Source organism: Cynara cardunculus, assembly GCF_001531365.2.
Source record: "Cynara cardunculus var. scolymus isolate 2C chromosome LG 11, CcrdV1, whole genome shotgun sequence".
Taxonomy (NCBI): domain Eukaryota; kingdom Viridiplantae; phylum Streptophyta; class Magnoliopsida; order Asterales; family Asteraceae; genus Cynara; species Cynara cardunculus.
The window spans coordinates 6,202,926-6,229,828 of NC_037538.1; the positions used below are offsets into that span (position 1 = coordinate 6,202,926).

At 34.3% G+C, this 26,903-nt stretch overlaps 3 protein-coding genes across 3 annotated transcripts; 2 read left to right on the plus strand and 1 right to left on the minus strand.

Annotated features, from left to right (window-relative positions):
- Positions 1-1,355: 1,355 nt before the first annotated feature.
- On the minus strand, positions 1,356-7,518 carry LOC112521995 (delta(14)-sterol reductase). Its single transcript, XM_025131035.1, has 13 exons — positions 7,408-7,518; positions 6,951-7,068; positions 6,131-6,201; positions 5,392-5,448; positions 5,117-5,208; positions 4,613-4,660; positions 4,028-4,148; positions 3,889-3,935; positions 3,538-3,619; positions 2,853-2,929; positions 2,646-2,765; positions 2,041-2,115; positions 1,356-1,726 (listed from the first exon to the last, which is right to left on the minus strand). Exons 1-13 carry the CDS (start codon positions 7,453-7,455, stop codon positions 1,573-1,575), a joined length of 1,110 nt encoding a protein of 369 aa, XP_024986803.1. The 5' UTR covers positions 7,456-7,518; the 3' UTR covers positions 1,356-1,572.
- An 8,246-nt stretch (positions 7,519-15,764) lies between these two features.
- On the plus strand, positions 15,765-16,643 carry LOC112521172 (peroxiredoxin-2E-1, chloroplastic-like). The gene has a single exon (XM_025129882.1). It carries the CDS (start codon positions 15,806-15,808, stop codon positions 16,499-16,501), a length of 696 nt encoding a protein of 231 aa, XP_024985650.1. The 5' UTR covers positions 15,765-15,805; the 3' UTR covers positions 16,502-16,643.
- A 6,823-nt stretch (positions 16,644-23,466) lies between these two features.
- LOC112521021 lies at positions 23,467-24,996 on the plus strand. Its single transcript, XM_025129648.1, has one exon. It carries the CDS (start codon positions 23,467-23,469, stop codon positions 24,994-24,996), a length of 1,530 nt encoding a protein of 509 aa, XP_024985416.1.
- Positions 24,997-26,903: the final 1,907 nt, after the last annotated feature.

Consider the following 26,903-nt stretch of genomic DNA (forward strand, 5'->3'; position numbering starts at 1 on the left):
TTCTTCTCTTTTTTGGAAAGATGCGAGCATCGGACAAGGCTCAAAGTTGAAAGACCTTTTCCCTAGACTTTATGCCTTGGAAAGGAATAAAAATGCTTCTTTCAAAGACAGATGGACTTATATTAATGGTTCTTGAAGTGGTGCTTGGGATTGGAAAACAATGATTAGGGGTAGAAGCTTAGATGATCTTCAAGCCTAGAAAGGCAACTCTCTCTTGTGGTTTTCAATACTTCGGGTGAGGATATTTGGTTGTGGAATTGGAACAAGAACGGGATTTTTTTCCGGTCAACTTCTTGTCCAAATTAATTCAAGGGGCGGTTGAGACAAATGTTGGAAGCAAAGATCCGTTTTTTTGGAGTCCTTTAATTCCAAAGAAGGTAAACATCTTCACTTGACGCTTCCTTAAAGGCTGTTCCGATAAGATTCAATCTTTCAAAAAGAGGAATTCCGTTACAATCTTTGGAGTGCATCTTTTGCGGCAAAGGTGTTGAAACTTTGGACCATTGTTTCTTCTCTTGTTCGGTGGCAAGCATTCTTTGGAGGAAAATATGCGCTTGGTGGGATCTTAAAGCCCCGCGGCTTTCCTCGGTGTCTGATTTTACAATGTTGATCAAACAAGTAGGTACTCATCGTAAGGTTGGAGTGATTTTCTTATCAGTGTGCGTCGTGGCGCTTTGGCAACTTTGGAAGTGGCGGAATGAAATTTTTCATGCTAAGGATGGTGCGGAAGCTAAGAAGAGAGGTGAAGACCCATTCCCAGGTGTTCAAAATTATTCCAAGCTTTGGATGGGGAACAGGAATCGTAAGTTCCATCTTAATTGGGATAGTTGGTCTTCTTCTCTTTACCTTGTTTAGTCTCTTTGCTTGTCTTAGGCTTGGGTTTTGCCTTGGCTTTAGTTTGGGGATGTCTCTTTTTGCTTATTTTTGTTTTCGTTTGTTATTGTGGATTCTTGTTTCCTCTTGTGTCTAGCTTCTTGCTGGATCGTTTTGTTTAATATTTTTGGTTGGCTTGGTGAGGGTGATGGTCATGCCGAAGCTCTCCTCCTTGTCCTTCCTTTTTTGCCTTTCAAAAAAAAGATTGTTATTTCATGTAATTTACCATTTGATTGATAACTAAGCCCAGGCCCAAGCCTGAAGGACCGAATCAGGCCCATTTCCCATCTCCAACCACTGTTCAAGAATCGGTTCTTTAATGGTTGATCGGGACTTTTCAAACTATTAAGAGTCTTTCAACAGCTATAATATTTTAGAAAATTTTGAAGATCTACCTGATCAGTTATCCTAAATTCTGCTCTTAAATAAAGAAAAAACAAAAAAAAAATCTCAAAATTTAAAAGAATGAAAGAGAAAATATAGCATAATTGTTGAAGATACTGTAGATTCTCTTGGCCATTGAAATCAACAAAACATACACACACAAAAAATGAGAAAAAGCCTCAATTGTTGCACCAAACACCAAGCCCCAAACTCATTCTTCTAATACACCATCATAAAATGAAAATGGCTGTGCTCATTTAGACCCAAATTTAATTCTAAAATTTCAAAAACCTGAAAGACTCGCTCGCTCGCTCACTAGTAAATGTACGGCAGAATCCTCCAGGGGACAGCCCTGCGGTATTTCTCCCACACATCTTTGTACTTCTCTGCACATCGAGCTTCGTCTCTTCTCTCTCGCCATATCAACAGAATCAGAAGATATATCGGGTAGAAGTATGGAACCGGAGAACTGCAATCATATGGTTCATATCGTTCTATTAAAGATCAGTTGGTGATTGACTTTTAAAAGTCAAATACAATGCTTTTTGACCGTATTATCTCCAAGATTTTGTTATGAAACCAAGCACCAAAACTAGTTCATTTACATTTTCCTGCTGCAAGATTAAGGCAGTTGTCATAAATTTTCTCCAAAAGTTGACGAAATGATGGCAATTTCGAGATCAAAATGAAACCCGTTTGACCTTTAAAATTAATGCATCATTTCTTGGAGCAGGCGTTTTTTTCGAACAGTAGTATTTATCTCCAAACAGTTGCAAAATTTACCTCATTCCACAGGGTAAGCTGAAGGATAATGCCAATAACAGATCTCCAAGATAATTACAGTGCCTTGCTATTCCCCTTCATAAATAAGAAAAGAAAGAAAAATGAAGAAAAGTATGTCGCTAAAACACATAAACATAGTTACATACTGATATTGAACATAAAATTTTCCATGACGAAGGATAGAGAAAATTCAGTTAAATATCAACTACATTGGAGGTGGTTTTTCCCACTTCTACGGTATGTCAGATCTTAGTTTTTCTTTTTGAAGTATATAATATTTATATACAGAAAATGCAACAAATAAACTCACACACCCTCATCAACTTTGGTTAGGATTGAACACCTGACCTCCTAGGAAGCCATATGCTTGGATACTGTTAGGCCAAAGGCACGTTAGTCAATCTTAGTTTTTCTTCTTACCTTGCTATCGCATATTATTTTTTTTCTTGTTTGCAAAGGGGGGGGGGGGGGTCTTCAAGGAAACATCTCTACTCCTTGAGATAGAGGAAGAGTCTGCTTACATCTTACTCTCCCTGACCCCACCTTTGGTTTGGTTAAATGAAAAAAGTACGAAATTCAAGCTGAAATGGTTGAGAGAACATTACCAATAGCCAGAAACCAGCAATTTCCCCCCAATGACATTTGGGGGCCTACCCCATATTAGTGCTTTGGGATTCTTCTTAAAATCATGCTTTTGCTTGTTAGCTCCTCTGAAGACCACATACCTACCAATAAGTTCAACCAAATTGCAACATAAGCATATGAAGACATGAAGAGGGTCAAAAGCCAACTTTTATCTTGTAAAACATTACCCAATCACAAACACACAGCAATTTGCAATAACTGCGGCAATTGTAAGGTCCACCTTGTTATTCAGAAGCCACCAACCCTAATCACAAAAAGGAAGTACTTATCCCACCACCATTTTTGTCATAATTAAGATTATGGATAAAACATGGGCATTTTTCTAATTGCAATATATGTTATTTAGTTAATGTAAGCGTCATCTTTCTTATGGATGATATAAAGAATTCTTACAAACTTTGAGCTGGTCAAACTGTGACTCTCTTATAAAGCATATGGCATTTATTTTTAGAGAGTGGAGGTGATTATGAGAATTTATATTTGCACGCAAAATCAAACCAAACCAAACCAAACTAAATCAAATCAGTAAATCCGAACTGAAGTGGGGTCCGGGGAGGGTAAGATGTACGCTCTACCCAAGAGGTAAAGAGACTGTTTCCTGAATACCCGATTTATGTTGCAACTCATCGTACTGAGCTAGTAAATATTTTTACGGCCAAGCTAGTACGACTCTTTATAATGGACCTTCCACAGTTTGAAAATATGACATGAACTCATTGCTAGTTTCTAACATATGCAAGTTAAATGAGAATTAAGAAGGGGTGGTGGTGGTGGAAGAGAATATATTATAGAAATGATTTAGCATAATCTTTCATTGTTACTTGGTTATCTTGTAAATTTCATATTTCTTACCTGAATGCTAAACGTGAAGGGGATCCAGACTAGATCTCCAAATACTAGCATGAAGCCCAATCTCTCTGCAATTATATCCCATCTAAATAAACATGTAAATAAGCATTATAACAACAATAAATCTAGAATCCATGACTACATTGAGACCAACATAAAGGTGGATGAATACACATAACAAGCATTGGGGAAAACTAGATCAAGTTAACATGTAACGGTTAGCCAGCATGTATTTCTGAGAGCCGGTTGCTTTATGAATCACCAGGTCAATATAAAATTGCATTCACCATTTTCTCCAAATAACCAACTCAATGAAGTAGTTTCTTCCATTTTTACCAGGAGAAATTAACTTACGTAGATGTCATGTATTCCTCATAAAAGAAGTAGTCCATAATGTAGATCTGATGGGTCAATAGAAAAAGAGAGGAATCACCAGTGTTAAAAGACTTGAAATATTTTAGAATGATAAAGAATGACAATGCCACGTAATTACCACACAAAATAGCTGGTAGAGGATCATTGAATGGCTCAAGTTGGCATCTTGGAAAGATTTTGCAAGCACTGAAAGATTGATGAGCAACCATCCCATCATTCCAGCTCTGACGAAGAAAAATCTACAAAAGAGAAGTGTTTCGTCTGAACAAGTAAACACCAGGTGGCAGAAATTATAATTAAACTTCAGATCATATATGATATACTTCAACAATATAAAAAAAATGGATCATGAAAGCAAGTCGAATCATGAATTTGTGTATTCTTGAACCCCAATAAGAAGTAAATGTTTGACAAAAAATTTAGTTGAAAACTTCAAAAAAGCTGTATAGCTTCCATACGTAGAAACACAAGCTGGATATGTAGGAAGTAGCTGTAAAATTAAGCCAAAAATAGAATATTTAGAACCGCCATAAAGACCAGATGGAAGCATGTACGCTAGAACCGAATTTTAGTTCAGTAAAGCAGTTGCAGATTTATAGCTCAAAAGGTAATTAGTTAAGGTGAAACAGTTCCAAGTACCATCCTAAAAGGTTGTGTCAAGTGTAAGAGAGATATCTAGTAAAGAGTAAAGTGGTATACATACTTGAGGTCAACGCCCATGAAGTTAGGATTTAGCTGTATCCCAAACCACCTGTGGGATGCCATTGGAGGCATCAAGGAGAGAAACGAGTCAACAGAAACCATTCTATGCAATAGCATATACTTATGTCGACATGAAACATAGAACCATAATGATAGAGAGCAGGCCTATTCATCTCAATCAAAAATTAAACCAAACCAAACAAACCCAGTAAATCTCATGCAGAGGCCTTCCATAAAAATCTTTTTGAGTCCAAAACACCCCTGATCTAGCAGTAAGTTTAACTGCTTAAGCTTGCATTCCAACTTCTACGATGTGAATGACCCAAAATGTTGAAAATATATACATACTGAGTTAATCATGGAGCAACCTGAACACCTTCATAGGGCAGTAAAAAGGATGGGTGGTGTTGTTGTAGGCTGTCAAATCTTTTAACTGTTTGTTTCGAGAACTTAGTGGACAATTCCCCTCCTACTTCTATGAGAAGAAAATAGAAAACGCAATTACCAGTCATCAATTATGTTTCCAGTAATGTGGGGTTTGAGAGAAGAACTTCGGTCACTGGATTTGCAGCCAGCCACATAAAGTAACAACGTGGCCTGCGATTTACGAAGGTAGAGAGGAACACAGTCGAAGTTATAGACAAACAGTAGAGAAAAGAAAAGAAAAGAAAATTAAACATAAGAGTAGAGTTCATGGCAGAAATGAATAGGTGGCATGGAAACAGTTGTGAGTGGCTATTCCTGTGATTGGAAACTCTATGATTGAAAAGTGGAACTTACAACAACACTGAAGATAAAAGTTGTTGATAGAAGCTCACACCCCCGATCAGATATTGCCTGCAAAATTCACAAGCTGACATAATTGTGGATGTAGAAAGGTGATGCAGACCTAAAAAAGGCGTACTTGGAATATAATTCCTATGCACCCAAAACGAGAAATATGCCTTCTACCTAATAAAATATAACATATTAGCAAAATACTTGATGGAAAGGGCGTATGTTTAACAGTTAAGAGGGCCATTGTAATTTGTAACACATTCATTGACCTAAATGGTGAAGATAACATATACTCCCAACAATCATACAGCAGTATCAATCCAGGGAATATGTTGTGTCTGATAATTTGTTTATGCCTTTTCTTCTCGTTTGTTTCCAGGGAATATGTTGCTTTTAATCTCTTCATGGGTTCATTTCTGTGGCTACCTAAGTCAAAGAAGAAAGAATGTGTTTCTAGCTTCTGTCATGGTTATGCAGTTTTTGTATAGTTGAATAACGCTTTCTTTTGACCTAAAATACATATAACATCGTTAAAATCTGATCAAGTTGTACTTATTTTTGGAGTGTATGACGACTTTTCAAAGGAAAAAGTACAACGGGTCAATGAAAAAATCTGTACAAAACAAGACATGCAGCACATTTAGATTGAACAAACCAGAGATTTGTTTTCCATGAAATAAAGATTGCTTGATTTCATACAATGATACAATCATTTTGTTATACAGTTTCAGGGAGTACATACAGTGGGTGATACATAATCCATCCAAGCTCCAATCACTAGTAGTCCAACCAGCAAAAGAAGTGATAGCAACCCTGAAAACAGAAAGTATGCAGTAAAGAATAACCAAACCAAACTAGCCCAGCATATCCTACTCAGTGGATCGGAGGTGGGATGCACGCACACCTGGCCTCTACTCCAAAAAGTAGAGCGGCTGTTTCCATAAAGACGCCAAAGAAAGTATGCAGTATAGAATATATTAGCCTAAACGCCGGAGCAATCAGATCTTTGCCAAATGCTTTAGAACCCGTAGCAAATGGCACTTCTAGGCACATGCACGCCAGTTTTTATGATGGAACTTCGATTTTCATTATATTCGTTCAATTTCAAGGACCACAACATAATCCAACTGTGTGAATAAGTCCAATATAGTTACTAAATTAAATGTTTGCTACTTGCTAACCTTATTCTCCCTCCTCAAAACAATAGATACTCCCTCCAATCCACGAAAAGAACTACTCTTTAAACTTCCAAAAGTCAAAACCTAGTAATTCTATAGCAAAGAAACTTGGTACCAACAGTTTCTGATTGGTAGTCTTTGCTGAATACTTTATACTTCAAAAGAGTTCATATGAAAGTTGTATGTGATTTTTTGTCATTTTAAACCCAAAATTCTAATAGCATTTATGAGCATGTCATTCAATGACACCCATTTGAGAAATGAGTCCTAGACTACTAGCACTTCAATTGTCATAATTATATGTTTTTTTAAGGGAAAATGTATATAACAGAGATCCAAAATTTTACTCTACTTCTAAAGTTGCAAATAAAGCAAGAAAATTACCATTGCAGCGATAATGGAGTCTAGTTCCATCAGCTAAACTCGCTCCAGGAACAAGTTTTCCAGGTAAAATAGATCCAGCAATCCCCAAGTAACTGAAGAATCCCAGTAATAAACCAACCTAATAATAAAGCCATTAATCATCAAAAAATCATCACAGACACATGCATTTCTTTCTAATTTTTCAAACATGATATGCTATTTCAATGGCGGTGCCCTAAATCAAAAGGGCAAGGAGGCAACAAATTGAACTCCTTCTCTTGTTTAATCGAACACCATAAACCAACATTCCGCACTAGTGAAAGCGATCGATGCATGTGCCCAATGGTCACTTGTGAAACCCTCATACACTTTCACCATATAAGCATGCATCATAGTGGAAAATCGATCAATAATCTCATTTGTGAGTGTGAGTGTGTGTGTGTGAGTGTGTAGAACAAGTACCCAATCACTCACGTACAGAATTCCAAGAAGGAATGAAGGAGTTGAGAAGGGAACTGAAATCCATTAGCAGCTGTTAAGATGCAGTTTGCCAAGAGAACTCCGTCGCTGTGAGATTCCCCTTTTAAAGGATTTTGTCCTTTATCTTCCTTTTTCTCCTATTTTTTCTGTTTCTTGATGTTTATTTTCTATGAGAGTTTTCCTTATTTGATTATAATTAAGATTGTTTTCTTATTTAATTGTAATTAAGTTTGTTACGTCTATTTAAAAGATCAAGCTCGTTTAACAAAATTTAAGTTTTCGATCTTTAAAATTTTACCTTTTTCTACTCAATTTCTACTCTTCGCTGTGGAATTTTGCATTTTAAAAGCAGAACTTTATTTTTTCATTTCACTCCTTGCATTTTTAAAATCAACGGTTTAATCCCTATACTTTAGTGATATAGGTATAAAATAAAATATAATTGTTTAGTAATTGTTTACAATGAAATTATGACATTAGTCAAGAGAGAGCTAAATTATTAAAAAAGCTACGTTAAAAAAACCCAACCCTTCGTCTACACACAAGACGCCCATTACCCGACCCGGAAGAATCTTTATTTGGGCCGTGGAGAGGTACGGGATAACCGGAACTATGCATATTACCCGACCTGGAAGAATCTTCTTCGTAACCACTTTCTATTTTTGGGTTAAAAGCACGTATCCTTGATTATCTGTATGGTTTGTTGGAGAAACTTCATTTACCATGTCTACGTTCACGTCCTCTCTCATGGAGATGAAGTTCGAGATTGTATTCTATGGGCGTTCAGAAGGTGATGTTGAATATGACGTGATTGTCGACGACGACCCCTTCGAAACTTGGGTGACACGTTGGAGCAAAGGCAGAAAAGTGGATCAGAGGAACCGAGAATTGGAACCATAGCCGGCTCCATCGTCTCATCGTCGGTCTCGATATTGAATGGCGTCCAAATACCAAACACGGACAAGACAACCCCGTCGCTATCCTCCAGCTCTTCGTCAGCAGAAGCTGCCTGATTTACCAACTCCAAAAAGCCCATAAAATCCCTGACGATTTGAAGAATTTTCTTAAAAATCCTAATTACACATTTGTTGGAGTGGGGATCGAGAACGACAAGCAGAAACTGTACAGGGATTACTCTCTGGAAGTGACGAAAACGGCCGATCTGCGCGAAATGGCAGCGCATGAGTTGACGGATCCGGATCTTAGGAAGGTTGGGTTGAAGAAACTGGCGAAGGTGATTCTGCGTAAGGATGTTGACCACGAGAAGCAACTGAAGGTGAGAATGAATGACTGGGACAACGATCACCTCTCTAATGAACAGGTTTTGTATGTGTGTCTTGATGCTTATCTTTCCTTTGCGATTGGAAGGCAGTTACAGTCATGGTACGATTAGTGTGTGTGAATTGGGGTTTTTAGCCAACACTTTTAAGCGTTTTTTTTTTTAGTTTCGATCGTCATGAAAACTTCCGATATCAGCGCTGTTTCAGAAGCATTTTGTCAATTGCGCTGTTTTAGTACCGGTACTGTTCATTAGTTTTCAAACTTCAAATGCAGAAAACCCTTTTGATTTGTGTTTTTGATCCTTGAGTTCTTATAATCTACAAATCCATTTGAAATAGGTGGTTTTGTTCAAATTCTTATGTCATCACTATAAGTATATACAGAATGCGCATAACTTGGTGTTTGAATTTATATGATTTCACTCTCGATCTACCGGAGTTAGAGCATCTTCGACGGATTCCTTAAAATTTATACCAAAACAGAGAACCAAAAATCAAAATATTCAAAAAGATATTACATTCATTTCCAACAGATACTCCGTTAGTGAATCCAACATTGATTATAATATTAAAATATTTATTTTTTAAGTTTCTTATTAATGGTCTTACTTGATAATCAAATTTTTTTTTTGATGATCTTCATATTTTGAGAAAAAAAAACCCTTATATCTTCTACTTTATCTATTTTCTCTATTTTCCTCTATTTGGGATGACCCTAATGTGACTAAATTTGTTTGCACCATTTATTGCGTTTGTTGGTCAAAAAATTTATATTTAATTTTAAAAGTACAGCTATTATCATACCATTGATTTTATCAAGAGATTTTGGTAACATTGGGGCTAACTAATAGGGCCGGTAAGTATTTATCGGATAAATTTCTTCATCGGATGAATATGAGAAGGGTCAAAAGTTTTATCGGGTAAGAGCGATGGGAAAGAATGGTGACTCTTACCCGGTAAATGAGGATGATGACTCTTACCCAGGTAAGCGCTTACCCATTAAATTGTTGCATTCGATATGTTTTGATGTACTAAATTCTTACACATCAGAATAAATGATAGTATTGATTTATATCAATAAGCGCTTACCGAGTAAGCATTTGGGTAAACGACCCCTAAATGAAACGACGAAATATGTGATTTTTAAAGGGGTTTTGAACATAATCAAAATATAGAATGATAGAAAGATAAAATTTGGATTAAGATCGTTTTTCCTTCTTTTCCGGTAAGTGAGTAACCCATCAGGCGTTAGCCCAGTAAGTCAATGACCCAAAAGACCACATATGATACAACTTTATAATATATCAATTAGAAATTCAGATTTTTTTTGCAAAAAAATTTAAAAGATATTCATAAATCATAATATGACTCCCAGAATAGAAATTGACCATTTGGGATTTCCATTTTCAATTTATTGAATCTACCACCTTCATGGTCGTTAATCAGCCGAAAACAGAACACCATGTCTTGAAAATTGGAACAATCGAATTTTGAAAAAGAATAGAAATTAGCTTGTGTTCATCAGTTCATGATGTGCATTCAATATCCATCACTACCAGGCCTTGGGCTTATTTAAATAGCTAAAGTCCACTTGTCGAGTTCCCAAATTATTAAACCCAAAACAAGTAATAGATGACGACTTCATGCCCCATTGGGCTTTGATGTCCCGTTCGGTCGCATAGGCTGCACATGGCCAAGGCCGGTCCAACTAACCAACTCGTCTTATCCTCAAAATTTGGTTTTCGGTTTGGCATGGATCGGGAGGTTTGCAAATGATTCAAACTCTATTATTTTAAACAATATTTTAATTAAATACATGACCTCGTTATGTATTAAAATAAAAATGGTTTCATACAGGTCATTGATTTTACTAAAATATAGTTTTAGGTTTTTAGAGTTCCATCTACAAAACTCTTAATTAATACAACCATACAATTAAGACATTTATAGAAAACGATGAGAATTTGTTTATTATAACTAGAAGAGTGTTTGCGCAATGCAGTGAGATACATCTTGATTTTAATATTTCATTTTATTATTTATTTCAGTCGATGTTATAGTATGATTTTATGTGTTTTTGAAAAAATGAAGATGTTTTTATTTTTTAATAAAACATAAATTTGAAGATATCATAAAAATTTGACAAAAATATATCGATATTAGTATCAAATTAACTATTTAAAATTCCTATTTTTTGTGTTTTTTTTTACTTCAAATTTTTTATTATAATTTAATTTAGGTTCAATAACGAGATAATTTATATTTGGTTTAATAATATAATTTTCTTATAAAAATAATAATTAATTATTTTGTTATAACTCGATAATTATCCTAATTATATTTTAAATTTTTTATATTTTAAAATGAAATATTTATCCTATATTTGGTTATGTTTATTCGCAGTTAGTTACACGAATTCAAACATTGAGCTTCAATAAGTTATACTTAGGCATAATTTACTTGTAATCTTAAATTTTAAGTAACATGCATCAATATGCAGTACTTCATGCATAAAAAAATAATTTTTTAAATTTTTTGTTAAATGCTTTATAATATAGTATAGATTAACTTTAGATTTAAAAACAATCAAGATATTTACAAAATCAAATATACATTATCCTAAATAGACGGATGAGATTTCTTTAGATCTATCTTTTCCTCTAAATTTGATATGCTTTCGGACTCTAAAAACCACACCACTATGTGTTGCGTGATCTGTATTTAATGCTAATTAAAAATATACCATCAATTGCATCATAATATTTCTAATCAAAAATTTGAAACAATTCAAAGCTTGATAATATATACATTACGAAGATTAATACATAACATATTAAATCCAAATACATAAGAAAATTTCACTAAACTTGTAAAACAACTCTAAAATGACTTATACTTTTTTCTTTGAGTTCTTAAATATCGTTTTTTTGATACAAACATGACGTATAATTAATTTGGTGAGATGGTTTGTGCGATTTGATGACTTTTTTAGTAGTTCGCTTCCACAACAAACTTAGATCAGAAATTAATTGATATTTTGATAAATAAATATAAAGATCTCTAAAATCATTTAAAGATATGTTTGACAAACAAAATGCATTTTGCGTTCGTTTTTTTGTATGGAAATTGCTCAAAATAGCTAAAAAGTACCGTTATATTCAATTTTTATCCTATATATTTCGAATTTGATTAAAATAGTTTATTTTACAAGTACCTATTTTGCAACTCGTGAAATATACTTCTAAAAAAGTTTGATTCTGATGGTATAGATTTGTGAAATGTTGTTGTTAGCTTATGAAACGGAAGGGTTATTATCATAAATGACCATCTGGAGAAAAAAATTTACTTTTTAACCACTTCCAATATTTTCCCATAAAATAGCCAAAAAAATACAAGGACATGCGTCGATGCACAAAAAGCAAACTCAAGGCGGAGATTTCGGCAGAACAAGAACATTGAATTCTATTTATACCCTTTCCTATAGAGTATGTGAGTCAGATGGGGGTAAGAACTAGATGTATGTGAGTGAAGTAAAAGAGTATAAATGACAACTTCCAGCAAGGACGTGCCTCAACTTGCGGAAAAAAAAAGGCAATGCCGTTTATTTGGTTGTTTTGTGACAAAAAAAGGTTTGAAAATGCTTTTTAAGTTTTTATCCCATGTTGCTATTTATGATAATAACCCTTTAAGATGCAATCATATAAGCCAATTTACTTTTTCTTTATGGTATAAGAGTCTATTCAAGATTTGGTAGCTCTTTACATAATTACATCATCTAGTGGTTTGTTGTTTGTTTTTAGTCACCAGGTCGATGGTGTTTATTGTCTGTTTAGTGCTACAATCAGTACGCTCGTTATTGTCCCCTAGACTACTGTCCAAATCAGCTACTACACAATGCTAAACTTTTTCAAACATTTTATCTTATACCAATTTCTCATTTGTGAAAATAAAAAAAGTGAAATCGACCAAATTAATAATTTTCGACTAACATTTTTACTTTTTAACCATTTTTTTAATTTATTAAAAATAATCAAGATCTTGTAAGTGTTCTTTTAGTTTCTATGAATTAAGTATGACTCAAGTGGGGTCGGTTTGCAAAATGTTTTTTGAGCTTGCAATAAATATAACAATTTGACCATATTCTAACATAAAATAAGCATTTTCCTCTCCTAAATCCTAATTTAAGTGTTCGTTATTATCAAACCCAACACCAATATTCTAATATTAAAAGTTTTACGGGGGATGAAACACTGCAAGTGCCAACCAAAGTGGTGGAATCCTGCTCATTTACACCAGAGTAAATCGTATTTTATTTTGTAAATTACACTTGTTCGTACAATGAAAATGTGTGATTGTTAATTGGCAATTTATTTTTCATTACGATAAATTTAAATTGATATACATTTTAAAAATATTTAATTAAATAAAATATCTAAAAATGATACATTTTTTATTTATCAGGCATAGACAAATTTCAATTTTCATCTTATATAAATGAGAAAAAACGATACATTTTTGAACCCAATTCAAAAAAGTCAAATGTTTTTATAAATTAATGTAAACGAATTTGCAGATATATATGATACCAGTGAGGATTTTTCTGATTGTTTATTAAAACCTTGGGATTAATCGATATATGTATAAAGGGTGGGTGGGTTTACACCCCACCTATTTAGGATTTACACCCACCATAATACTTCTATTATACCCTTTTTTTTACTTATAATCATTGTTCAATAATACCCTTTATTTATTTACTTGTAATCATTGTTCAATAATAGCCTTTATTTATTTTCAATTTTTTAAATTGTTGTTTACTTTAGGTAGGGTTTAGTTTATAAATTGATTTTTTAAATTATAAAACCATTACTTTTTTTATTTTAAATAATTAAGTTTTTAAACTATTTTTTTAAATTAAAAAAAAAATAAACTTTTACATTTTGAATGATAAAGACCCTGATTTTTTTAAAATAAATAAATAAATCATTGAACTTTTACTAATCGGTTAATCTAAGCTTCCCTGGGTAAAGATTTATTTATTAAAAGTATGTTCACATACTTAATTAATCAAATGACAAATTGCATGAAAAAGTAACATACTTTAATTTGATTTTTATTTTGGATAAAATACTTTCAAAACTTCAATTTTGCTACCTAATATGTATCATTGGATTCTTGGTGATAACTTAAAATAAAAAAAAAAGTAAAAACATATAACAACTATAATAACAACTTTCGTAAATAGAGAGTAAAGATTACAATCACGAAAATGTTACATTTGTCGACTTGAATACATGTCTTCCCATGCAGATGCCCTATCAATCCTATACCTCCTCCATTGTAGGTGAGTTGACGGTATTGGGTAACCTTCTCGTAGCAATAGATTAATAAAATGACTCCCCCCCCCCACACGTGCAACAACTATGGGGCCAGTTGATTCTGACTCATGTGGATCAGACCAAAGCGGAAAGCACGTAGAACTACCTACCATGGATATGAATACAACCGGTCTCCTATAAAATGAAGCGATGACTAACCCTGTATCTGACATAGACATCCATTTATCCATTGGGGCAAAAACCAGTTCCCGAAAAATCCACGGTCTTCCAAATGTAATTAAAGCCTATAGGAGTCAATATATCCATGTAATCTTGCTCATGATACTTTAACTCTTGTAACAACTCTTGTCGAATTGCAGGCCACATATTTTCATCGAGACCAAGGCCGACGACAATTGACCGAAATCCACAGTTTCCATCACCTTTGACATTATTTAAACGTCTAATATAGCGATGAAAAATATTTGAAATATGATCGAGTAAAAGGTTTGTCACAGGTTCTTGGTTTAAGTTTGGGACTTCCATAGTCGGCTCTTCATTTAAATCCACAAACAAACTATGTCTCACCGTATCCTCATTTAGATCTGGGATCGGATCGCGGTCATAATTTGTTTGATAGTTCGTGTAACAACTATGTCTTTCCGGTTCGACATTCAAATCAACCCCAAAAAATCTCGCTGACTGGCTACGTGTTTGTGAATCTTTACTCTTAGGAGGAACATGTCTTTGTTGTTGTGCTTTCAAACTCGGTCGTCCACGAGTGTTTCTCTTAATCGTGGGCGCTTTCATGGTAGTTTTACTTGGATTGAATATGTCAACCAACTTTCTTTTTCCAATTTCAGACTGCTTGTTGAAATGCTCTTTAAAATGGTTTACTTCAGCGTCGCAACAAATATTGTCACTTTAGAAAGATGTTACCGGTGAAATATTTAGCGTTCTCTAGAATATATCTATTGAATCCAAGGGAATACACTCACCTGCATATACAAATGTATTTTGTCTTAAATGTTAAAATATAAAGACTTAAAACTATTAAATCAATATATAGATTGAAGAAGAGAGAGAAATATATAATTTGATATTTTAGTAATATAATTAATATTTTAAATCTTCAGAATAAAAAAGTTGTTGGTATTAAATGTATTTTTTTTTATTTGAAAATTTTGTTTCATTTTAAAAGAATTGGAGATATAGTTAATTAAATTAATTAATTAAAAAAATCAGTTATAAGATATTAATGTTAAAGCAAAATTCAAGAAAGAAAGCAAAGAATTCAAGATTTCTGGGAAACCATAACACCCAATTAAATATATTCAAAGTCAAAATTATAGAGAATTAAAAATAAATAAATAAGATATATTTTTTGCAGCTTTATAGAAAAATTAAAAAAATAAATACATGTCCATCTTCAAAATCAAAATCTAGAAAAATCAAAATCTAGGAAAATAAAAAAAAGTAAATGATATGTATTTTCTCTAATAAGAGGTTTTATAGAAAAAATAAAAAAAAATAGATGATTGGTGGGGTGTAAACCATAGCACCTATGTATAAATTGATCCGACGCCTATGGCTAAAAAAAGAAATCAAAATAAAAATGTTTTTGCTCCTTTCTGAAAACCGTTAATATACTACTCCTTATCCTTATTCACGGGTAGCATAGTTTACTACTCCTTTCCAGAGTCATAATTTCCTCCGTCCATTTTACGCTACCCTCCAAATTATCATCTTAATATCCCCTGAAACACACAGTGGTACTCTCACAGTCCCACCAGTAAAAATGGCAGCCGCAACAGCTTCATTTGCTTTTTCCTCTGCCACCAATCGCCACCGCACCTCCTCCTCTCTCCTCCATCCCAATCCCAACCCCAAACACCTTTCTCTTACCTCCTCCTCTTCTTACTCTTTCCACCCAATCACATTTCTCCGTTCCCAACTCTCTCACCATCATTCCATCAAATCCTCCACCACTCCCAAAATCACCGCCACTATCTCCGTCGGTGACAAGCTCCCCGAAGCCACCTTATCTTACTTCGACTCAGACGGCGAACTCCAAACCACCACCATCTCCGAACTCACCAAATCCAAGAAAACCATCCTATTCGCCGTCCCAGGCGCCTTCACTCCAACTTGTTCCCAGAAACACCTTCCCGGATTCGTCGAGAAATCCGGCGACCTCAAAGCCAAAGGCGTGAGTACAATCGCATGTATCTCCGTCAACGACGCATTTGTAATGAAGGCATGGAAGGCCGACCGGAAAATCGGCGACGAAGTGCTGCTGTTGAGCGACGGGAACGGCGATTTCACCAAGGCAATTGGGTGTGAATTGGATCTGAGCGATAATGCCATCGGATTAGGGGTTAGGTCAAGAAGGTACGCGATGCTTCTAGAAGATGGGGTTGTGAAGGTATTGAATCTTGAAGAAGGCGGTGCTTTCACTTCCAGTGGTGCTCAGGATATGCTTGATGCTCTTTAAACTTTTTTGTCATCTTTTTCCATAGCCAGGAATAATTTCCAAAATTTTAGAGCAATCATGCATCAGTCACTTGTACTATTTTCAATGAAATTTGTACATTTGTTCTGGATTTAGCATTCTATGCGAAGATGGAATTGGTTCATAGGAGGTCACATTAAGATGAGTAACTAAAATAAAAAGTACAATAAAATCTCTTTTATTGAAAAGCAGGAAAGTGATGACTTCATACAGGATTATGCAACAAAAAGAAATGGAACGTGAAGCTGTGAATGGTATTAACCTACAAGAAACAAATACACCAACATTTTCCCTCAGATTTGGTGAACAAAGAAAAAGAACGGCATTAATTGTATAAAAACTCTTCAATTTTCATTCAGATCTCTTAAACATGAATCTGAAAGATCAATAATGAACCAACGGTTTCTCACTATACTACAAAACAAATAACACGAACAGTAATTAGTTGTATATACAAAGGATATTGCATGCAATCGAGATTTCAATTCAACAAGGTATTGTGAATGTAAAAGAAGAAGAAGTATGGTTAATAAGAAGCACATACAGCCTTGCGCATCTTCTTAATCAAAGCCATCGGTTTCGATCTCAATCCTCGGTGGAGCCTAAAACAAATTGAAGTACGAACGTAAAACTAAACTTCAAAATCATCCGATTGCAGATTAACATGTCGAATGTGAAAGATTTAATTGATCAACGATCATGAAAAATGATCAAAATTAGAAATTAAATTAAAACCTTCTACGAGCACGAGCTGGGAAGAGCTTCACAAAGCTCATCAGTAGGCATATCAAGTAGAGCTTCTAAATCAACTCCTCTGTAGGTGAATTTCTTAAAAGTCCTCTTCTTCAGCTGTCCGGCGGAAGTCCCCACGTTAGCATCCATGTTGATCGGAAAACGAGATCAGGATTTGAACGGAAAAGCTTTTAGGGTGCGTTTGGTTTGCGGGAATGTTTCTGAGGGATTTGGATTCCTGGAGGGATTTGGATATTCCATGGGATTTGGATTGTATTGGATTTAAAATCCATTCCTGTGTTTGGTTTGCAGGATTTGGATTTGATTACAGGAAATTAGGGCAGAACCCTTGTGCATTTTCTATTCAAGCAGAACAGAATCGAGCATTTCTAATGCTATAGAAAAGGGGTTAATCGATTACCTGCTGAGTGATGGGAGACGCCGGCAAACAGGAAGGAAGACAGCACCGGCGAGGAAGACAGCACCGGCGAGGAGGCAAACCTAGGGCACAGCTTCGCAAGGGACGCGACGGGAAGGAAGACAGCACCGGCGAGGAAGACARCACCGGKGAGGAGGCAAACCTAGGGCACAGCTTCGCAAGGGACGCGACGGGAAGGAAGCGGGAGGCGTGGGTGAAGCAATCGATGGGAGGGAAGCGATGGGTGAAGGAAGCGGGAGGCGTATGGGAGGGAAGCGATGGGTGAAGCAATCGATGGGAGAAGATGGAGACGAAAAGATGGAGAAGATGAAATCCCACGGGGATGGGATTTTGAAATCCCATGTATTTTCAAAGGATTTTGAAATCCATGGTTCACGGGATTTTAAATGAATCATTGGATTTGAAATCCTACCATTCCTACAAACCAAACACAGGATTGGAATGAATTTTCAAATCCAAATCCCCAAATCTATTCCAATCCCGCAAACCAAACGCAACCTTAGGGTTTATTGGAAAGTATTAATTTATAGATTTGGGTTCGGGTTTGGCCCCACATAACTTTATTGGTCCACTAGACCACTACCCAACCCTTATTTACTATTTTCAAAAACATATTATTTCAACGTTAACATTTTTTTGATAAACCTGAATATCAACCAGCTATTCGAGCCGACCACCTGCTTTACAGATAGTCTAAAATCATCGCATTTAAACCTCCATGACCATAAGAAGATTTTTATTCATCCTTTGATTTGAACCTGAGACCTTCTGATACTTTTAACCTTTGGAGCCAAACTTAAATCAATCAGACACCACCCTTGTGGTTAAATGTTAACCTATTTATAAACATCAAAACTAGAAAGAAAAAAGATTAGAATTAAACAAGTAGCATGTAACATCTGAAAAGTTCGGTTCAAGGCTTTTTGATGTCCTGTACGAAAACGTTAAAACGTGTTTCAAACGGAAAAAAAAAAACGTAAAATGTTTTAGGGTTTGCAACAATGTTTAAATAGTGTTAGTCAATATCCAATCATTTGCACAATTTCTTCAAGCAAATGATGTAAAACTTGGTGTAGATTATAGTAATTGAATTCCATCGATGCATTACATCATTTTTTGCATCAAATAGAATACTAAAAGTATATTTCATATCCTTAAATTATAGATCTTCTTAATAATTTTGCATCAAATAGAATACTTTTATTATTTTATTACAAATTTTACACAAAAATTTTGTTATAATAAGTTTTTAACACATTTGAACAAATTTCGTCTTCGGTTATGTATGTTTTTGTTTTTCTTTAATCGTAATATACACATACATACATACATACATACATACATACATACACACACATAAATACATACATATATATATATATATGTATATGTATATGTATGTGTGTGTCAGTTTTTATGTTTTATTATGTATATATAATTTATATAAACTAATATAAATATAATTTATAATATAATATCAAAAGCTATATACGTGAAATATCAACATACTTTTACAAATTTTCTTATTATAGCATTCTACTTTCAGTTTTTCTTATTACAACAATATACTTTCAAAATACTTTTTATTAGAGCATCGTACTTTCAAAAATTTACCCGTTATAGCATTGAGTAATCTTTTAGGTTAAATTTACCTATTATACCAGGTTTCTTTGCCACCTCATCATTCACATAGGTTGTCCACATGTACGATAGTGCTGACATGACATTTGTTATTATAGCATTATACTTTTAAAGTTAATTTATTATAACATCACCAATTTCTGTTACAACATCATACTTTTAATTTTAATATTTTTATCATTTAAACATTGTAAATTTAATCAAGTATGTTTACTAAAAACTATAATATTAAAATGTAATGGTGATATTTGTATATATCCACACCCACTTTATTGGATAAACATGTTTGACAAAATGATAGACATGACAAAAATAATAAATTTTCAAGTATTATTATATGATCTTCTTAAAATAATAAGTCATACAAATGTTAATTGTTGGATGCTACTAATTTTATTTCAAATCAATGTTTGTTATAAAAAAGACAAAATTAACTGGAAAAGGGAAAAAGAGAAAGCATGGCCTCTTAATCATACGAGATGATTTGGGTTCAAATCTCTTAAGTAACAATTACACTAAACTTTTTATACTTTAACTATACAAATAGTAATGGGCTGGCTGTCCACCCATAGCCCCCTGACATCTGAATGTACAATGCCAAACAGATGTTGAACGTTGGATGTATATGACCTCATACCATTACACATGTATAACATACTTGTACTCCAAAGATTTAGCATGCTTCACAAAAAAATTATACACACATATCACACTTATAAAATTTCATAAATATTAAATGCATATGAAAATAATGTACATGTATAAAATATTGGAACATTGTTGAACATTTACAATTGTATGTATTTCAGTTTCAAATCACTTGACTTCACCTCTCTAGCTGCACATGTATAAATGCTACATACACAAGCCATACATGTGTCTAATCACTTGAATTGATCAAGATTCAAGGAGTACAGTTAACGGGCTTACTAATCATTATGCACTGATCTAGAATACATTACAACTTCAAGATAACATGGGGGTGCCAGAACTTGATAAAAACTAGCATGGGCTACCTAGCTAGTGTCAATAGACATACACGATCATGCAACATACCCACACCGCTGTGTAGAGTGCATATGTTCGGATTGTGGTCTCCATTTTAATCCTATCACTATTTTCACACAAGAACTTCATTTTTAATATGTGACAAACCCCTCAATATAGGCTTACACGGATATATGCATATGACAGTGTTGAGTGTACATAGCCTGATTCTTGGTTCTGGCTTGACTGTTTCATTGTTTTGGCACAAAAATTCTATTCGTAATCTTTTCTCACATGCATGTACACACAAACACAAGAACGCTAATTCAATGCTCTAACTTTTGTTGTTAGATTTTTTATTTCATATATTATATTCTAACGTTGTCTTACACATGATACATACTTAGAATGAGACGTATAACCAAGCCCATAAAAATTTTAGTTTCATAAACGCAATATTGTTATCAAAAAAATTAATCGAGTACCTAAACAGAAATGGGCATCGACCATTTGTCCCTTCGTCATAAAAAAGATTAATTACTAAATCATCTTGAAATCATCTCTTAACAACGAATCACAAGATTCTTAGTAGATGCTTATTTTTGTCCACGTTAAAATTTTTCTATTAAACATGTCACGTGGGATATTAATTGAAGGCTAATATGATAATTTTGGTATTAGTTATTATCTATGTTAATGTTATTTAAAGATTGCGGTTATTCATCATCTTCATCGTCACCATCTCCACAATTGTTCATCTAATTTTTTTTTGAACCACCACACACATAAAAAGAATCTATAAATACACAGACCTTGAACATCCAAGGAATAAAAATACCCTTGTGACCATGGAGGTTCAAATGCGATGATTTCAGGCTACCTGCAAAGCTGGTGGTCGCCTTAGGATTAGCCGGCTTACATTATGAGTTGGATATCCAGTTAATAAAAAAAAAGACATAAATAAACTTTAAAACCGAGGACGATATTTTAACGAAGATTATTTAAGGGTGTTAATTTCAATAATATATATGTATTTTCTCAAGTATCTAGAAATGAATCCCTTTTAATTTATCGTTACAGAGATCCGTTTATATAACTTTGGTGTTTGTGCAAATATAAATTTTTGTATTTTGTTTGACAAACTATAAAAACATTGATAAAATACGACATATAAATAGGAACTAATGCGGATTGCACGTTGTAAATAATTTGTCTTGACAGATGGAATATATGAATGTAAGACGACGACAACAAAACAAAATATATATATATCAACTCAATTGGTGGCCAAGTTGTTGAAAACTTATAATAGCTTGAATATTTCACCATAGAACCATATATTCTGATTACATATTCGGTATGGTTACCTTTTATTATGTCATATTGAAGTACTTTGTTACAAGGACTGATCCAGATTAAATTTCAAACGGTGACACTATTTCACTATAAGAAACAAATATAGGGGAAAAAAATTCAAACTGTGGCACTATTTGACTAAGAAAATGACACTAACAAGATTCGAACTCGGGTCTAGAGTGGAATAAGAGCGTCGCAAACCAACTCTATCAAAGAAAACTTGTCCAATTTGTAGTTTCAAAGTATATACGGTAGCACATAACAAATTAATACAGTTGCACCTTTCACAAACCTAAATTTTATACTCTTCGATGGAGAAATAATACAGTGGCACATGCCACTGTTGGCACCACTGTAGGTCCGTCCATATAAACAAACCCATATTATCTCAAAAATAAGGTATTCAAGGGTAAAATATATACAAATTTGTCATTATCTTCAAAATATGACCAAAAATCAAAGAACGCGGTTTTAGAAAAACAAAGCACATGGTTTGACATTATATTCAACAGAAACATGAGATAACATTAACATTGAAATCTTTTGTGTTTATCTACAAAGACAAAATTCAGAATGATTTACAGGTTTTTTTGTTTCATACCGACATACATGTTTTTTTAGTATTCTATTTTTGTAGTTTATGAAAATTATAATATATGATTTAACATAAACTTTTTAATAACGTTTCACATATGATGCATAATCATTTATAAACCCAATAAATTATACAAACTTATAACCGATTTTCATTATTTCACATATAAAACAACACATATGAAAATGCAATTTTCATAAAGCGTTGTTTCGTATGTGAAACGTCCACGACTGTTTTGTGTGTGGAAAAAACAGTCATAAAAATTCCATATACGAATCAAAACGGCATATATAAAAATGCATTTTTATATATGTTATTTTATAATAAAACAACACATAAAAACTGGTTTGTGAGTTTTAGGTACGAGCTGATGACATCAATTTATATATAACACGAGATGATATCGTTTTCATTATTTCATAACACAAAGACAACATTGTTTGACTCGAAATGTGACTACGTTTTATTAAATATTTGTTCATTAATTAATTAATTCTATATAAAGAAGACATGTTTAACGTAAAACACAAAAACCGTTAGGTTGGTTTGAAGCATGTGGGATGCCAAGGTATTCATTTGACATTCTAGAAAAATGTCAAAACCTAAGAACAGTTGTGAATTCATGCCTACTTTTCGCATATTTTTGAACAATGATACATTTAACACTTTTTTCCGACATCGTTTTGCACGAAAATGACTCCATGCTGCTGCCAAGAATCAGCCCTTCGGCTTCACAAAACATCATATAGTTAACATAAAAAGTCTACCTAAAATCATCTCTTCGTCAATGATATTTCTATCTGCTCTGGATATTGGTAAGTTTTAATGGTTAAAATGCTGTCAATTTCATGTTAATTTGCTGGATAGTCGACTTAAATCTATATGTGGTTCTTGATTGGGAAATAGGGTTTTGCATTCTATATGTTTGATTAAATTCCTCACTCAAAATACAAAACTGTTGTGGGTCTGTTGAATACCAACACTCCCCAATTGCGGTACTAAATGAATTTAGTAAATCCTATTTAACAAGTGTTGGAACTGAGATGAAATTTGAAGTCGAACATCAGTTTGTGGTGGTGTTGTTTTAAAATTTTGCTATTGATACTTACTTTGGTACCTTGGTGTTTCTGTAACAGGATTAGCGAGCGTAAATCCTGAGGTATTTGTTTAGTTTTCAAGAAAGTAGGGATAAAAAAAATGAAGGAATCCCCGTGGTTTGCTACTGTTTTGAGGACTCCACATAAGAACAAGGGGTTGGAGCCTGAAAAGCCTGTGATTGGGATCTTATCATTTGAAGTTTCAAGATTGATGTGTAAAGTATCCAATTTATGGCATTGCTTAAGTGAACGGCAGATGTCACGATTAAAAGAAGAACTCAGATATTCATTAGGCATACGTACGCTTATTTCAGATGATCATGCTTATCTCACTGATCTCGCGTTAGCAGAGATCATAGATAACTTAAGGGGTGTGGCTATATCAGTGGCTAGGCTCGGGAAAAAGTGCGTGGACCCCATATATCATAATCTTGATCATGTTTTCAATAACCCTTTTCAGATCGGTCTGAAATGGTGTGGATGGGAGTATAGGTTGAAGAAGATGGAGAAAAGGGTTAAAAAGATGAAGAGATTTGCTGCTATTATGTCACAGTTGTATGTAGAACTTGACTTATTGGATGATCGAGAAAGCAAGCTAAAGAGAATGCAATCCAACGGTGTGAATCAAGGACAATTGCAGGAGTTCCATCAGAAGGTTATTTGGCATCGAGAGGAGGTAAATGGTTTAATGGAGATGTCTCCATGGGTTCGAACTTATGACTACACGGTCAGGCTATTGGTTAGATCTCTTTTCACAATAGTCGATAGGATCAAGATCGTTTTTGGAATAACGGCCAAAATGGGATCTTTGGAAGCAAAAGATTTGCCTCACAATGGTTGTTTTGTGCGCAAGAATTCCATTTCTGCCCTTACCCGAGCTTCAGTCTATCCATCCGAAAGTTCTTCTAGGAGATCCATGTCGAATCTTGGATATACAACAAGCAGTAAACCTCAAACTTGTTCTCCACCTGTTTTCTGTGGGAGAAACCCGTCAATTAAATCGCAAAGATCGGCTCATTTTGAATGCACGACATCTAGAATCGACTCTCCATTCACTGGTTCTTTCAGGGTCAATGGTATTTTTCAAAATTCCACTGTGAACCCCATCAAGAAAGCCACTTGTGCCTTTGATTTCAAGAAATTATCGTTGAATGCTCAAGAACCGACCCTTGGTGATGCTGCTTTAGCGATACGTTATGCGAAAATTATCATATTTATTGAAACTTTAGCAACGTCTCCTCGCTTTATGAGTCCTGATGCACGAGAAGATTTATACGAGATGTTAACCACAAGCATCAAACAGTCATTAAGAGCGAAACTCTGCATTTACTCAAAAAGAGAAGATTCGTTAGTCAACAATCCTGGTGTCGCATCGGATCAGATATCATCGTTCCAACGAATTCTTGATTGGCTAGCTCCACTCGCTCATAATATGATCAAATGGCATTCTGAGAGAAATTTCGAGAAGCAGCCGATGGGTTCGGGTGGCAACGTGCTTTTAGTCCAGACTTTGTTCTACGCAGATCAAGCCACGAGTGAAATTGCGATCACGGAACTTCTCATGGGACTTCATTACGTCTTGAGGTTTAACCAAGACATCATTGACAGATCTTTCATGGGGTCTGCATGATTATAGGGTAGAGTTCAAACGACAACCATAAATATTTTGAGAATCTAAGAACCAACTATTTCGTTGATTGTTCACGATGAATAGCCCTTAATAATCATGAATACTAAATATCAAACATTTTCATAATTCATGATATCATGCATTATCAACAATTTTAATCATGAATAAAACATGAATAACTGGTTCTTAGGTTCACAAAAATATTTATGGTTCTCTTCGGAACTTGCTCCCATGATTCTAATGATTATCCGCTTACCTTGATCTGGAGGGGTCTCCCCCCTCCCTATAAAAAAAATGATTATCCGCTTTGCAAAGATCCGATAGCTTATATAAAACTTTGCGATAAATTGGGCTGTGAGATATGTGTTCATGGCAAAATGGTGAATGGTGAGTAGTCGGGGTATTTCGAGCACAAAATTTGTTTACTTTCTTTGACGTGGATTTTACAAGACTTCAGATACAAAAAAACAAAGAAAACTAATCAGTAGACCAATGATAATTTTATAAAAAAATTCACAGTTTTATTTTTACGTGATTAAAAAATCATTTGAATAAATGAAATACGATAGAAGTATAAAAGAAAACTTATCTCCGAACAACAAACATCATAACAAATAAACGTGAAACAATTAAACTCCACTACATATAATGCACGTTGTACAATTTGTCGTGAATAAGATTGCACTTGGGTCGATAACAATTGCTTGTAAGGGTCCATTTTGAAAAAATCTTGAATCTTAATGTGAAAAAGTATGGGCCTGTTTGGTTGGTTTTGTATTAAATCTTGTATGGATAAAGTTAGCTGTATTGGTAAAGTTGTCTATATAGATTAATAAAATTGTTATTTGTTTGTTGCACTGAATAATCGGTCTAAATGATGAAAATGACCATTTTATCCTTTAATTTATATTTGGTCTATTGATCTACTAACATGAATGAACACTACTTAAAGACACATCCCTTTCGATTTTCCAGAAAACCAATCCCAAAAATGAACAATCACAAGAACCCATCTCTTTCAAAAGATTAGGACAATTATCAAATGTAGAACCAATAGAAAAGGTTTGAGAAATTCACAAGATTTAAGAGACTAAAATCTAAACCTAAAGTCCCTTTTCGGTTTACCTCTGCATCGTCCTCTCTGTAGCAAATTTGAAAAAGATTCAATTATAAATCCGACCATTGTAGAACCTTAAAAAATCACTCGATACATCAGATTTCTCACCCATATGTAGGGCCATGACAGCAAGAAAACGTGGGTTTGTTGACGGAGAAGGGGAGAAGGCAGAGCGACGATGGGGAGGAGGGGGAAGGCGAGGACGGGGTGGAACAGGGAGGACTATACAAAAAGGATACCTCACAATGGGGGAGAAGAAATTCAGAGCTTTTGGTAGCAAGCTTCAAATCGATGGCCGAGCAGCTCTAATACAAGAGGAACGTGAGGTCTTCGTGGAAAAGGTTAAGGTTTTAATTTCTTAAGAGAATGAGTTGAGCAATTTTTTAATTTGGTTGAACAAATTCTATTTTGGCTGAGCGAGCATTTTTTTTTGGAGGGGTATTGATGGAAATAACATGTATGTCTCCATCAAGGTTCCTTCCCAAAGTTGAGCGAATAAGTTGTCTTCTATTTGATTAAGCTCCTACCAAACACCCTTAAATGGTTGAGCGAATAAGTTGAAGCCCTCTATTAAGCTTCTTAAACTTGTACGAAGCAGGCCCTAGGTCGCCCTTTAAAAAATCTTGAAGTGTAAAAAAGCAAGGTTGATTTGGTTGGCGGGATTTGAAGAGACTTGGTGAGATTTGAATTGGATTCCATTTTAATTATGTGTTTGGTTTAAAAGAAAGTATGGAATTGAAATCCTGGGATTTCAATAAAATCTCACAAGCATGGTATTTTGAAATTCTAT

Bases quoted from the DNA above. Each gene is read 5' to 3' on its own strand.
- LOC112521172 (XM_025129882.1), top strand. From the start codon at position 15,806: ATGGCAGCCGCAACAGCTTCATTTGCTTTTTCCTCTGCCACCAATCGC.
- LOC112521021 (XM_025129648.1), top strand. From the start codon at position 23,467: ATGAAGGAATCCCCGTGGTTTGCTACTGTTTTGAGGACTCCACATAAG.
- LOC112521995 (XM_025131035.1), bottom strand. From the start codon at position 7,455: ATGGATTTCAGTTCCCTTCTCAACTCCTTCATTCCTTCTTGGAATTCT. The intron at 4,661-5,116 runs GTAATTGCGTTT...GGCATCCCACAG, and splicing joins GGAAACATAATTGATGACTG to GTGGTTTGGGATACAGCTAA. The intron at 2,766-2,852 runs GTAATGTTTTAC...ACTTATTGGTAG, and splicing joins TGCTGTGTGTTTGTGATTGG to GTATGTGGTCTTCAGAGGAG.